Source organism: Acomys minous (assembly GCF_964271855.1).
Source record: "Acomys minous genome assembly, chromosome: 9".
Classification (NCBI taxonomy): Eukaryota; Metazoa; Chordata; class Mammalia; order Rodentia; family Muridae; genus Acomys; species Acomys minous.
In genome coordinates, this window is record NC_140490.1 from 81,157,954 (window position 1) to 81,172,127 (window position 14,174).

Genomic DNA, 14,174 nt, shown 5'->3' on the forward strand with positions numbered 1-14,174 from the left:
AGGGTTAGGAATGCCCCGATTTGGTGAAGCGTTTTGGCGCAAAGGCTTGAGAGCCAGCTCGGCACTAAAGTAGCTTTTGGAATCACCTGTTCTTCAGGTTCCATGCCCCCACCCCCAAACGCACCACCTTCTTTTTGAAGTGACCCTGCAGCGTCAGGAGTCAGCTAAGGGCGCCAGGAGACCAACTTCCTGCAGTCAACCCTTCCTCAGTCTAGGGACCCTATGGCTAGAGGTAACAACGCACGGCTCAACTCTACAGAGCACAGCACCCTAGGGCCACCTCCCGGGGAGACCTCCTCAGCTCCCAGCTGGCAGTGCACGACCTGGCCCCGGCTTTGGGGTCCACCGACCTGCCATCTCTGCATCTGGACTGGGAGCAGCTCTTAAGAGCAAAATCTTAAGGTCCACCCTGTTCCCTGTGTGCAGTGGGGGACCAGTCCTGGGTGGGGGCCCAGCAGGGAGCACCTGAGGTCTTCCTCACGCTCCCCATCCCCGGCCGGTCTTAGGGATCTCCCAGCCCTAGGAAGGCGCACTGGAGCCACGAAGAAACCAAGGCAACCCTAAAATCTGAAACCTTTTAATTAAGTTCCCTCTTTCCTTCTCTTTGTTTCCACGAGGAGAGAAGAGGGACCTGTGTCACCTGCACACGGCTGGCGGCCCCTGGGGTGCCGGGTCACATGCAGCCCCGGCAGGAGGCCCGTACACTGTCGAGGTCCCTGCGGCCTGGCTAGGTGCGCTGGCTGGGCAGCTCCTGGGAGATGAAGCGGCGCAGGCGCTCCAGGTACTGGCTGTACAGCTCAATGTCGTTGTGCCCAGCGCCCTCTACCCACAGGGGCTCCACGGCCTTCGGGCAGCGCTCATACAGTGCCAGCCCGTGAGAGAAGTCGATCACCTCGTCCTCTGTGCCATGGATGATGAGCACCGGTGACGTGATCTTCGACACCTTCTCTATGCTGAGGGAAAAGATGATCAGGCTGGGGTCCTGCCCCGCCCCCAGGCCCCGCCCCCAGGCCCCACCTCCACGCTCACTTAGGGAAAGCATCGAAGCAGTAGGTCTTCTTGGTGTCAGGGAAGGCCACCCGCATGCCGGAGGTGAGAGGCGAGTGCAGGACCACCGCAGCGCACTCGTAGCGTGACGCCAGGTCCACTGTGGGCACCGTGCCAATGCTCTGGCCATACAGGATGATGCTGTCCGGGCTGATACCGTACCTGTCGGGGCAGGACAGGCAGATCTGGAGCTGGGCAGCTCCCAGGGTCCTGCCCAGCGGTGGCTCCCTGGCTTTTCCCGCAGTCCAACCCACGAGGGAGCCAGGACCATGGGGACTGACTGAGGCAGGCTGCAACTCAAGTCAGACTCCAGATCGAAAGTTCCTGCTCCCTCCTGACCCCAAAGAGGAGGCCGGCTGACTCTTCCCAGGGCTGCCTCTCCACCAACTTGAGTCTCTGGGAATTTAGGAGACCGTGTCCCCGGATGGCTCGGCCCAGTTTAGGGCCCCCTGAGTCCTTCCTGCCCAATTAGAAGCTTGCACAACACAGGCAATGTGGCTGCTCAGGTCCTGGGAACCAGCCTATTCCCAGCTCCTACCAGAGTAGGTCCGCGGCTAGTGCTGGCCCTGCCGTAGGTCCCAGCTGTCTGTCCTGGGCAAACCTCCCTTGATCCCAGGTAGGAGTGTCACCTCGATGCAATCCACTGCTCCTGTGTGCTGATCAAGACCCCCGCCCCCCAGCTATGCCGGCTGGGCACCACCCACAGCCCAGGCCTATGCTCCGCCCACCGCGGGGAGGCTTAGCTGCAGTGCTGAGGGAGGTCCCTGGAGGGCAGTGCTGTGCTAGGGCACATGGACAGAGCTCAGTGACTCTCCAGGCTGCTGGGTAGTGCAAGCAGGGGGAAGCCAGCCCAGGGTACTGGCACCTGCGGCACTGGGGGAGGGCACTCAAGTCCCCAGTGCCAGCAGCAGTAGCACCAGGGGACCCAGCCCAGTGATACCAGGCACATCTCCAGGCCAACCAGGGTCCCCACCTCCCCAGGGCCGTCAGTTCCAGCACCATATGGGGCCCTAATGACAAGGGTGGGGGCCCCTGTACACTCCCTGCATGGACGCTGCTCTGTGAGTCCACAGAGAGAGCCCTGGGGAGGGGATGTGAAGCAGGCCCTCACCTGGTCCGCAGGGCCTGCCAGGCAGCGTCAATGTCAGCATAGAGGTTCTTCTCTGAGGGCCGGCCAGAGCTGATCCCATAGCCAGAGTAGTCATAGGAGAAGATGTTGCAGCCAATGCGTGTGCCCAGGCCAACATAGAAGCTGCACATCTGGCCCAGGTCCACTGCGTTGCCATGCGAGAAGAGAACTGTGTACCTGACGGTGCAGGGCACAGGCACAGGCTGACCACCCACACTGGCGGCCAGCAGCACCCACTGTCTCTACTTGGAGCCACACAGAAGAGCCCAGCTTCATAGCTAGGCTCCCACAGTGTGTGCATGTGTGTGTGTGTGAGAGAGCATGCGTGTGTATTCATGTGTGCGTATGTATGTATGGGTATGTGTGTATCTGCCTCCGTGTGTGTATGCATGTATGTGAGACCGTGTGTGTGTGTGTGTGTGTGTGTGTGTGTGTGTGTGTGTGTGAGTGTGTGTGTGTGTGTGTGTTCTGTGCCTGCTGGGGATGGGATTTGAAGGCTAGTTAGTCCTGTAGCCCTTGGCTGTAGTCAGGCAGCAGGCCTTAGGGTGCCCAGCTACAGGGTACAGCAGGATCCACAGAGGGACCCAGGACCCACTGTGAATTTAAGTTTCAACAGCCACAAGTTCAGCACAGGAGGCCAATGGCCATCTCAGCGGTGGCATGCACACCCCCACGGCACTGGGAACTACGCACGAGAAAGAGCCTGCTTCTTCACTGCCTCCACAAAGGGGTTCTACTGCGAGGGGGAGGACTGGCCCCATCCCTGGCCACTAGCAAAATCTTAAGGTCCACCCTGTTCCCAGTTGGCCTCAGGCCTGTGCCTGTGCCTGGGCAGCTTCCTCAAGCACCTGCCTGACCCGTAAGAAAAAGCTCACCCTTTGGACTCTGGGCTCCACCTCACCCTCTGGTGGGGACCTGAAAGCGGGATCTCCTGATCGTCACCAAAGGGGTAAGGTGGGCTGGACCACAAGGCAGTGCCCTATCCATGCACCCTTGCAGTGAAGCCTGGGGGGGCCCCACCTCACCTGGCACCTGGTACGCAGCGCACATACATGCAGGCGATGCGGTTGGCGCGTGCGCTCTTGGTCACAAAGACCTCGATGGTGTCCAGCTCGCGCTGGCCGTACTGGAAGTCAGCGCGCTCGGTCAGGTGGATCTTCCAGCGCCCAGGGGTGGCCGCTGAGGTCCGCAGGGGACCTGAGGGGGCAGCGCCGGCGCCACCGGGCCCCGGCTCGGGTTCAGGTACCAGAGAATAGGTGGGCTCGGGAGGCAGGAAGGCGAGCTTGGCAGCGATGCGGCCCGGGCAGGGAGGGCAGCAGAAGAGGCAACAGAGCTCGCTCACCGACAGGCCGTTCATGGCGGGCGCACGGCCCGCGCCGGGCCAGGGGAGGGGTGGGGGTGCTCCGAGACGCAGGCAGCGGGCGGCCAGGCTCGTGGGCCGCACACCTCAGTCCCGTTAGGAGGCCGTGGCCCGGCCCCATCGTGGTCCAAGGCGAGCCTCCGGGAGCCTCGCAGCCACAGGTCTCCATGCCATACAGTGGAACACCCTGTGGGGGACACCAAGATGTGGGTTCCCTCCAGGAAGCTAGGGACAGAACCACGTGCCAGCCTGTGCCGGGCAGGGAGGAAGACCTGTCTCCACATCCGCGGTCTATCTTTGGCCTCTTGGCCTAGCTCACCCAGCAGCCTCTCCTGGGCCTCTGATCCAACTCCTGCTATGTACGCCCCGCCAAGCACGCCCAAGCCTATGCCCAGACCCTTCTGCCCGCCCTGCCAGTGCCTCCCTCCGACCTTGGAGGAGTTATCCTCCAGAACAGGTAACAAAGGCAGCCCAGGTCTTGAGCCAAAGAGACCCAAAGGCTCCTGGGCTCCCACGCAGGGGGATCGGAGGGGGGAGGGGAGCCACAGGGCCTTGGAACAGAGACAGAGGAAACAGTCACAAAGACCGGGGAACAAGGACAGGATGCAAGTCAGACGAAGGGCCCCATTGGCTGGGACAATGGTTTGTCCTGTCCCTGTGCTTGGGGCCAGGCTGGTCTCCTGCAGCTGCAAACTTGGGGTTCCGTCACCCAACCTCCCAGGCCTGGGTTCCTTGCACCTACAAATGTGGATACTGTTTGCCTCTCAGAGGCAGCAAACTTCCTTAAGTGGGGGGCAGGGGCCTGACTCCAGTGGAAACTCAAATGCTGCAGGACACTCTGAAATGTGTCTGGCTAACACCAAAGCCACTGCCACTGTGTGCAGAGCTGCCCGAGGGACAGACACAGAGACATTTCCAGACCATGCCTGCCTTCTCTCACAGCCTGGGAGGAAGTCAGGAGACTCCATTTTAACAGGATATCCAAGTACACCTGGGTTTTAGGTCACAGCATGTAAGTCCGCAGGGACAGAGGGACATGGGTAACAGGCAAAGGGAGGCACATGACACTCAGATGTGAGGTCAGGGGGTAGGGAAAGTGCTGTCGCAGTCCACAGTTCAGGGCCACACTGGAAGAACAGCTATGACAGCCACAGCAGAGACAAAGATAGTGTCAAGAAGGCCACAGCTTGCAGGAAGCGGGTTTCAGACGCAGGTTAACCTGTCTCTAAGAGACACCAGGCCACATCTGTAACCGGGAACACTCCTACCACCGAGTGGGTGGGGACCTGGGCCTCTGTCCAGGATCCTGAATAGCCGAAACAGCCTAGCAGGGAATGACCCTGCCAGAAACGTCCACAAGGTCAATGTTCAGAGACACCAGCTTTACGGTCCAGGCCTCCTCGTGTGACACCCCTTGGTGATGGGTCTGGAGGCATCTGCAGTCTGGTGAGGAGAACCCCTGGAGAACCACACTGGACAAGAACGGGGTGAACAAGGGCTACCACGGAAGCCAGGGAAGAGGCTGTGTCCCTCCAGGCCACTCCCACAGATCCTTAGTCCTGCTGTCCCACCGCTGGCCCCGCCTGAACCTTTCCCTACTGTACTCTAGCCTCCTTGCCTGGGTCACCTCTCAGTCACTGTCCTCCCATGCCAGGCCACCGCCCCCTAGCTACCTTGACACTTTCTGCAGCACACACCCACAGAGTGGCCTCCTTCTTCAGGGTATCCTCCTTCCTACTCACCCACTGCACCCCTAGCCACAACCTCTGGGGTCTCATCTTGCAGTATGCTTTCTCGACAAATCAAACAAGGAGAGGCCTCAGTTTCCCTCTCAAGTCTGTCCCTGCCGATGCCAGCAACCTGAGTCGTCCACATCCTGAGGACCCCTCATATTCATGATTCTACAGTTAACCAGCTCTCCACCCTACAACAAGAAAACTCCCCAGGGGCAGGACCAGTAAGACCAATAAATACCTGGTTTCACTCAACAACCATGTGCTGAGGCCCGGCGGCGGCGGCAGTGGTGGTGCACGCCTATAAATCCCAGCCCTCAGGAGGCAGAGGCAAGAGGATCTCTGAGTTCAAGGCCAGCCTGGTCTACAAAGCTATTCTAGGGTCAGCCAAAGCTACACAGAAACCCTGCCTTGGAAAACCAAACCATACAAACAACAACAACAACAACAAAAAACCCAACTATGTTCTGAACAGGCAGAGAAAATGAGGAAGTTGTGGAAGACATAAATCTCGGAGATCTGCCAGTGTTATATGTTGAGGACTGACAGCATGTGGGAGCTCATGTCACAGATGGTAGCGTAAGCCAAGATTACTTCACTTACTGCCACTGAAAAGCCTTAAGTATTGTGATCAAAACCAAAACCAAGCCCCGGTGTTACAAGAAGCCAGGCTACTGTAAGGGCGCTAGGACGACCTACATACCACTGTCTGCACTGGCATGTCTCACCCAGCCCGTGTCAGCCAGCGACCCTTCCTAGGAGCTGAAAAGTGCAAAGAATGCAGACAGATTGATGGCTCAGTGCTTGCAACCAAGTCTGAAGATCCGAGTTGGAACAGGGGATCCATCCACACGGTAGGAGAGGACCCACTCCAGAAAGCCGTCCCCTGGCCTCCGCGTGGGCGCACACAAGTGGAAAAAAAAAAAAAGGAAATAGCTAATTGACCGAGGACGGGAAAGGTAGGTAAACCCGGGCGGCGAAAGAGGGTTCGAAAAACTGCAAAAAGAGCTGCCAGGGGAGCAGGGCCGGCTCGAGCTGCACCTTTGGGCTCTGCTGCAGCGTGGGGATGATGAGGAGCCATGAAGGAGTCCCGGGCTGCATAAGGGAAGCCTGCTGTGGGCCCCAGCGGGCAGGAAGACGCCAGACGTGAAGCAGAGGTGGCCGGCGAGTGTCAGCAGAGAAATGGAAGCGGAGGTGGTGTGGGTTGGGGTTAGGGGCAGGTTCCGGAGCTGGCTCGGGGGTCTGCGGCTGGGCCCGGGCGTCTCTCGGAGCACAGCCGCGTCCCGAGGAGGCTAAGCTATCGCTCCGGATCGCTGCACAGGACGTGGGGGAGCCAGGGAGCCGGGGTGGGTGCACTGGTCCCGCAGCCATCCCCGGAGGGCGCAGGGAGGTCTCGGACGCAGGGCCACGCTCGATTCGGCCCCACTCCGCAAACCGCCGCGGGCCGCGCGCGTCCGTCCGTCCGTCTGCCCGCCCGCCCGCCCGCACTCACCGCCGCCCGCGCCCGCCGGCCCCGGGGCCGCACTCCATGGCTCCCGGCCGCCCGCCCGTGTGTCCGTCCGTCTGTCCCTCGGGACCCAGGCCCGGCCTCCTGCGCCGCCACCACCGCAGCTCCGCCGCGGGCGGAAGTGAGCTTTGTTCTAACACCGCCCCGGAAGTGATGCGAGGGGACTGCGCCAGCTAGGAGGCCCCTCCCAAAGCTGTTTATGGGGGCGGGGGCAAAGCGACCGCGAAGCGGATTGGGTAGGTTGTTGTGAGGGCGGGGCTGGCATTGGAGGTGGGGCCATGGGTAGGAGGGGCCTGGTTACTGGGCGGGGCTAGAGGTGGAAGGCGGGGTCTGTGGCGCGGGCGGGGCTACTCCAGGGGCGGGACCGCAGTGGACCTGAGGGTGGATGATCTAGAGGAAACAGGGTCTTGGCCAGGGAAGAAGCACAGGGCCATCTTGGGGCTGGGCTTCAACCTAACCTCGATCAGTGGGCGGAGTCTGCTGTCCAGTGGTTATTTAAGTTATTCTTGCCTTCCTGTCCCTCCATTCCAGGAAGAGGCGAGGTCAAATAAGTCTCTCTCAGGGTCTCATTTTGAGCTCTAAAACACTGTCTGCTCTTACGAGGAATCAGGGCTCGATTCCCAGCACCCACAAGGCGGTTAACATCATTCTGTAACTCCAGTTCCAGGGGACCCCAGGCCCACTTCTGGCTTCTGCAGCCACCCCATACATACAGTCAAAAAAGGGGGGGGGGCCTGGGGGTGGCACAGGCCTGTAGTCTCAGCCCTTGGGTGGCAGAGGGAGTCTGATCGCTGAGTTTGAGGCCAGTCTACAGAGTTCCAGTTAGGGTTACACTGAAAGACCCTTTTTAGAAACCCTGTCTGCTCCCTTGATTACACCTGGCTGCGGTAAATGCTCTCAACCACTGAGCCAGCCTCATCTTTTTTGGGTTGTTTGTTTTTTATTTTTCTAGACAAGGTTTCTCTGTGTATAAAACAAAGACCTCTTCTTGTAACATTTAAAGAAACAAATTGCTCTTGCTCCACTTCCACTCTCCTCACTTGTTTGTCTCTTACTCTTACCCTCTTTCTCCCTCACACCCACTTTCTCTCTTCTTTCTTTCTTACGTACCCCTACGACTATAGTAAATTTCTCCATAGCATTAAAAAATATATCACTACAAAAATGGCACACACCTTTAATGCCAGCACTCAGGAGGCAGAGGCAGGCGGATCGCTATGAGTTCAAGGCCAGCCTGGCCTACAAAGCGAGTCCAGGACAGCCAAGATAACAACCAAAAATCCATAAAACCAAAAAATGAAAAAGAAAAAAGAAAACTGCTATACAACAGAGGGGCTGGGAACATGGTTGAGAGTGGAGGCCCTGCCTAGAATCTCCCAGTGAGGGGCTGGTGCATTGCTCAGGGAGAGTGTTCGCATAGCATCTTTTTAAATTACTATTTTTATTTCATGTGCATTGCTGTTTTCCTGCATATATGTCTATGTGATGGTATTGGATCGCCTAGACCTGAGTTATAGGTACAAGCTGCCATGTGGATGCTGGGAATTGAACCCAGGTTCACTGGAAGAGCAGCCAGTGCTCTTAACCACTGAGCCATCTTTTTAGTCCCCTTGCATAGCATCCTTTAGAAGACTTCTGTGTTTTGGTTTTGATTTGTATTGGTTTTTTGTTTGTTTTGTTTTTTTTAAGACAGGGTTTCTCTGTGTAGCCTTGGCTGTTCTGGACTCGCTTTGTAGACCAGGCTGGCCTCGAATTCACAGCTATCGCTCCCAAGTACTGGGATTACAGGCTTTGTGCCACCACCGCCCAGTGTGTATTTTTATTTTATGCATATTTATCTGTCTGTGAACCACATGAGAGCCTAGTATCCATCGAGGCCAGGAGGGGCATTGGATTCTTTGAGCTGGAGTTAGAGATGGTTGTAAACAGCCATGTGGGTGCAGATATCAAACCTGAGTTTTCTGGGATAACAGTCAGGGTTCCCCACTACTAAGCCCCTAGTATTGAAGAAGAGATAAATTTGTTTTTGTTATGATCCCAAGCATGGGGTGAGAAACAGACTTGTGAGAGAACAGGTGAGGTTAATCCACTGGAAGACGAACCACCTCATTTGGGGGTTTGATTGTGGCCAGCTGAAAAACATCCGTGAACAGACTCTGGGAGGAGATATATATATAAGCTCAAAACAGGAGGCGAGAGTCTTTGGAGACTTTGGATTGAGTGGCTGTTCATCTCTGGCTTTCGAGACGCTCCTTGAGAGAACCGCTCAAGGGAAGGCTTCCGGAGCTCTGGGCTTCGGCTGCTGCTCTGGGTTCCGGTTGCTCCAGGTTCCTGCAGAAGAAATCCAGCTGACTACGCCAGAAGAATCTTTCCTGGGAACAGATACCCAGAAGGGTTCATTCATGTATTCTTTAATCTTCTTTTCCTCTTGTTTAGGTTAGTCAGGCTATAAGTGAGGTACGCTCTAATAAGTTCATAATAAAATATAATTGCTAAGAAAATTGAGCCTACAAGTGGAGCCCAACGTGCTTTGGGCATCATGGGTAACTTAACTTCTAATGTTGTGGAGAAAGATAATGGTTTTTCAAGAGATAGCAATGCTCTTTCAGGGTGTTGACAAAGTCCTTTCCTGCCTTATACCCAGACAGAATTTTTATTTTTTTCTTGGTCTTTTTATTGTATAACAATTTTTAAGAGATTGGAAAAGAGACCAATAAATAAGATGCAAAAACCAGAAGGGTCAGTAAATTCTATCGTTTTGGAAAGGACTGCAGAATTGGCAGTGCCATTAGAAACTTTGAAGGTTGAGGTTGAAGCAATTGGAAAACAAAAAGTGCAGTCAATAACGGAGAAAAACCTGGTAACTGAGAGCGAGTGTTTCCCACAATTGCCGCCCCACCCTGCTCCACGGGCCAGGTAGTCAGAGCGCCAGCATATGGAAGGTGGCTGAGAGAAACTGGACGCTGGAGAGGCTGTAAAAAACTACAGGAACAGGAGAGCAGAAAAACAAAAGAGCCTTTAGAGGAAAATGTTCCCACAGAGGAACCCCCCAGAGTCACACCATTACCATCGGCTTTTCCAGTTACTGTAAGATGTGTGCCTGCTCAGCGTGGAGCTAAGGGTTATGATGAAATGGCATGGAGTCCAATAGCTATGTTAGGTTTAAAACATTTTAAGGAATCTATAGTCGGGTATGAACTACATTCAGCTTTTGTTAAACAAATGCTGAGTACCTGGGCCACCCAGCATAGACTTGTCCCCCAAGACTGGAAAAGTTTGGTTTCAGCGTTATTAGGAGCTGCACAACAGCTGCAGCGGTTACCGTGGTGATGAAGGGAGGCAGAGAGATTAGAACAAGAAAATAGGAGACGGGACATAAATGTTGGCAAAGAGCAATTACTTGGTGAAGGGCGATATGCTGCCTTAAGACAAGTCCAGTACGATGATACGGTGATCGAACAATGTCACGCTGCAGCCTTAAGAGCCTGGGACACGGTGGAGGAGCCTGGTAAGATAACCGTTCCCTTTACTAAGATATTTCTAGGGCCTGGGGAAGCCTTCACAGAATTTTTGCAGAGATTGGGACCAGCGCTAGATAGAGCAATAGCAGATGCTGACACCAAACAGGCATTGAAACTCATTATGGCACATGAGAATGCTAACATGGAATGTAAGAGGGCAATCAGACCCCTAAAGGAAAGAGGAGCTCCATTAGATGAATGGGTAAGAGAAACAGTTAATAATAGCTTTCCAGAAAAAATGAATGAAATATGGTAGATGGGTGTGTTCCATTTTGCAGAAATTGGAAAACTAAACTATGTACATCATACTATCAATACCTATTCGGGATTTACATGGGCAACTGCCCTAAGTTCTGAAAAGGCTGATTGTGTAATTACACATTTATTGGAAACAATGGCAATTATGGGAATACTGGCACAAATAAAAACTGGCAATGCTACTGCATATATGTCCCTTAAGATGAAGAAATTCTTTACATGTTATCATATTAAGCATATTACTGGTATACCACACAATCCAACAGGGCAGGCAGTGATTGAAAGAGTTCATTGTACCTTAAAAGAGATGCTTATTAAACAAAAAGGAAGGGTAAAGACTCCAGTTACAGATTAAATAATGCTTTGTTGACTTTAAATTTTCTTAATGTTGATGATGAAGGGACAACAGCAGCTGAGAGACACTGGGTTATAGAAAAACTGAGGAACTAGGACAAGCAATTTACTATAAGGATTTATTGACCATGGACTGAAAACCTGCAAAAGTTTTGAGATGGGGGGGGGGCTGGAGAGATGGCTCAGTGGTTAAGAGCACTGTCTGCTCTTCCAAAGGACCTGGGTTCAATTCTCAGCACCCACACAGCAGCTCACAACTGTCTGTAACTCCAAGATCTGACACCCTCACACCAATGCACATAAATTAAAATTAAATAAAATATTTTTTAAAAAGTTTTGATATGGGGCCATGCATATGTTTGTTTCTACAGGGAGTGAAAAAATATGGTTGCCGACAAAAATGATAAAGATTAGATCTGATCAGGAAAGACCTCTCAGTACCTAAACATGAATGCGTTTGTACAGCGAGGGTATCATAAGCGCTGCCTGGTCCTTATGACATCACATTCTCCATACAGTTTGGATGTTACAGCTCAAACAGATGTACAAAACTGATGGCTTACACCTGCTCAAAATGGGCAGATGTTTATCTTTAGATAAGTCTTTTACCTTGTATATTATATATGTGTGTACTTATACTGATACTTGTAAACGTTTGCTTATTCTCAGAGCAAAAACCAGATAATTACAAAGACAAAGCAGGTAGCCCGGGTGATTCAACATCAAAAGCTGCTTCAGCTACTGTCTCCTCAAGAAATTGCATGTAGCCAGGTGTGGTGGCGTGCACACCTTTAATCCCAGCACTTGGGAAACAGAGGCAGGTGGATTGCTGTGAGTGCGAGGCCAACCTGGTCTACAAAGGGAGTCTGGGACAGCCAAGATAACAGAGGAAACCCTATCCTGAAAAACAAAACAAAACAAAACAAGAAGAGAAACTGCATGCATATCAACTTAAAAAAGGGCTAGCCCCAAGGATCTACCCCAAAAACACTGGACAAAAACAGATACAGATAGCTTTTCCAGCACTTGGCCAACATCTTATTTTTCTAAGGGTACCCAAAAGATGTTTTTCCCCAAACAGCAAAAAGTAATTTTGACAGAATGATGCCCCCATTAGGTGGGGTGGCTGTTTGCAGTGGGTTACCAATGTTCATTTTTTTCTAGGGGGGGTTAGTTATAAGTTAATAAAAGTTTCATTTAGGGATTTCTTTCTTCTATCCTTCTTTCTCTCTCTGTATCCTAATGTTAGGGAAAAAGGGAGGAAGAAGGGAAGATACAAGGGAGAAGATAGATTTATAGACTAAAAAGTAGATTATTAAATCTACTAGCCCCAAATATTTTACATTGATATTCAAATTAAGATTTCACGTTGGTATTGTAGATTGATAGAAATTTAAGATTATTTTTTTCAGTTTTTGCTTTATGTGGTGTATATGGTATGTTGATGAAAACAAACTGTATATTATATGTTGGTAGAAACTTGAGATTATTTGTCGATATTTACTTAATGTATTATATATGTACAACTTATTTGAAAAGGTGAAAGCTAACTGTTATAACCTGTTCAGGATGGTCGGAGATAGAGGTTAGTAGTTGGTCACCTGAAAATCTTACTAGATACTAAATTACTTAATTATAGAATAAGCTCTATTTAGTTTCTTTTATATGTTTTTCAAAGGAATAGATAGATGATGGATAGACTAGATAGTTGGTCTTCAAACACTTCAGAGGTTTACAGAATATGGCATTTAATAATAAGGGCTTTTATGACAGAGAGACACAACCATTCCTGGCAGCACCTCCACTCTAATTATGAGGGCATCAAGAAACGATAGTGGCAGATAGTCACTGGACTGAGCAACTGTGCTCATCTCTACTGCTGATGAGAGACTGACCGTCCGCTATGACCAAGCCTGACACTGAGAAACTGGCTGCCCAGCCTTGCAGAGAGCAGGTGGGCCAGTCCTTCAGGATTCCTGCTGCAGAGCAGTCTGTGAGATGCTTTGAGCTGGCTGAAGGCAGGGTGCACCTAGGATGAACAGAAACTTGTGACACTTCAGAAGCAGTCTGTTAGATGCCTTGGGCCGGCGGGCTGAAGACTGGATGCCCGGACGATGGAGAGGAACCTGTGACTGTCCAGACAGTCAGCTCTCTGTCCTGTCAACACTTTTGGAAGTTGCTTGCCCGCACTTCCTTCATATTAGATAGTTTTTCCTTCTGGGGTCTCTGATGGGGTTGAAGACTAGATAGCCACAGTATTAATATAAGTTTAGTTTAAGAGTTAAAAAAAAACAACCTTTAGACATTAGGATAAGACTCAGTAAGCCAGGCGTGGTGGCACATGCCTTTAGTCTCAGCACTTGGGAAGCAGAGGCAGGTGGATTGCTGTGAGTTTGAGGCCAGCCTGGTCTACAAAGTGAGTCCAGGTTGACCAAGATAACATAGAGAAACAATGTCTCGAAAAAGACTCAGTAGCATAGGATAGGTAGTGGAATAAGTTCTCAAATATTGTCAATTACAAATGGAATGGTCCTTGTAAATGTGACTTACTGGATAATTTTCTTTTTTTTTTTCCTTTTTTTTTTGGTTTTGGTTTTTGAGACAGGGTCTCTCTGTGTAGCCCTGGCTGTCCTGGACTCACTTTGTAGACCAGGCTAGCCTTGAACTCACAGCGATCCACCTGCCTCTGCCTCCCGAGTGCTGGGATTAAAGGCATGCGCCACCACACCTGGCTGGATAATTCTTATAATTATTTTGTTCTATATAGCTTATTTTATTTAATAGAAAGGGGAGAGAAACCTGATGTTGTTATGATCCCACGTGTGGGATGAGGAACAGACTTGTGAGAGAACAGGTGAGGATAATCCACTAGAGGATGAACCACCTCGTGCGGGAGCTTGATTGTGGCCAGCTGAAAAACATCTGTGAACACACACACACACACACACACACACACACACACACACACAACAGGTGGGGGTCTTTGGCGACTTGGGATTGAGTGGCTGCTCATCACTGGCTTTTGGGACGTTCCTTGAGAGACCTGCTCCAGTGAAGAATTCGGGGCTCCGGGCTTTGGCTGCTGCTCCGGGTTCCATCAGAAGAGATCCTGCTGACTATGCCAGGAGAATCTTTCCTGGGAACTGATACCCAGAAGGGTTCATTCTTGTTTTCTTTAATCTTCTTTTCCTCTTATTTAGGGTTAGTCGGGTTATAAGTGAGCTACACTTGGTTAATAAGTTTATTATGAAATATAATTGTTAAG

At 51.9% G+C, this 14,174-nt stretch overlaps 1 protein-coding gene across 1 annotated transcript; it reads right to left on the reverse strand.

The window, feature by feature from the left end:
- Nucleotides 1-561: 561 nt before the first annotated feature.
- ABHD17A (abhydrolase domain containing 17A, depalmitoylase) lies at nt 562-6,919 on the reverse strand. The gene is made up of 5 exons (XM_084795593.1): nt 6,762-6,919; nt 3,202-3,723; nt 2,159-2,353; nt 1,030-1,209; nt 562-953 (listed from the first exon to the last, which is right to left on the reverse strand). Exons 2-5 carry the CDS (start codon nt 3,531-3,533, stop codon nt 728-730), a joined length of 933 nt encoding a protein of 310 aa, XP_084651719.1. The 5' UTR covers nt 3,534-3,723; nt 6,762-6,919; the 3' UTR covers nt 562-727.
- Nucleotides 6,920-14,174: the final 7,255 nt, after the last annotated feature.

Coding starts and splice junctions, on each gene's coding strand:
- ABHD17A (XM_084795593.1), bottom strand. CDS start 3,533: ATGAACGGCCTGTCGGTGAGCGAGCTCTGTTGCCTCTTCTGCTGCCCT. Junction 1,210..2,158: donor TGGCAGGCCCTGCGGACCAG/GTGAGGGCCTGC, acceptor CTGCCCCGACAG/GTACGGTATCAGCCCGGACA. Junction 954..1,029: donor TGCTTCGATGCTTTCCCTAA/GTGAGCGTGGAG, acceptor CTTTTCCCTCAG/CATAGAGAAGGTGTCGAAGA.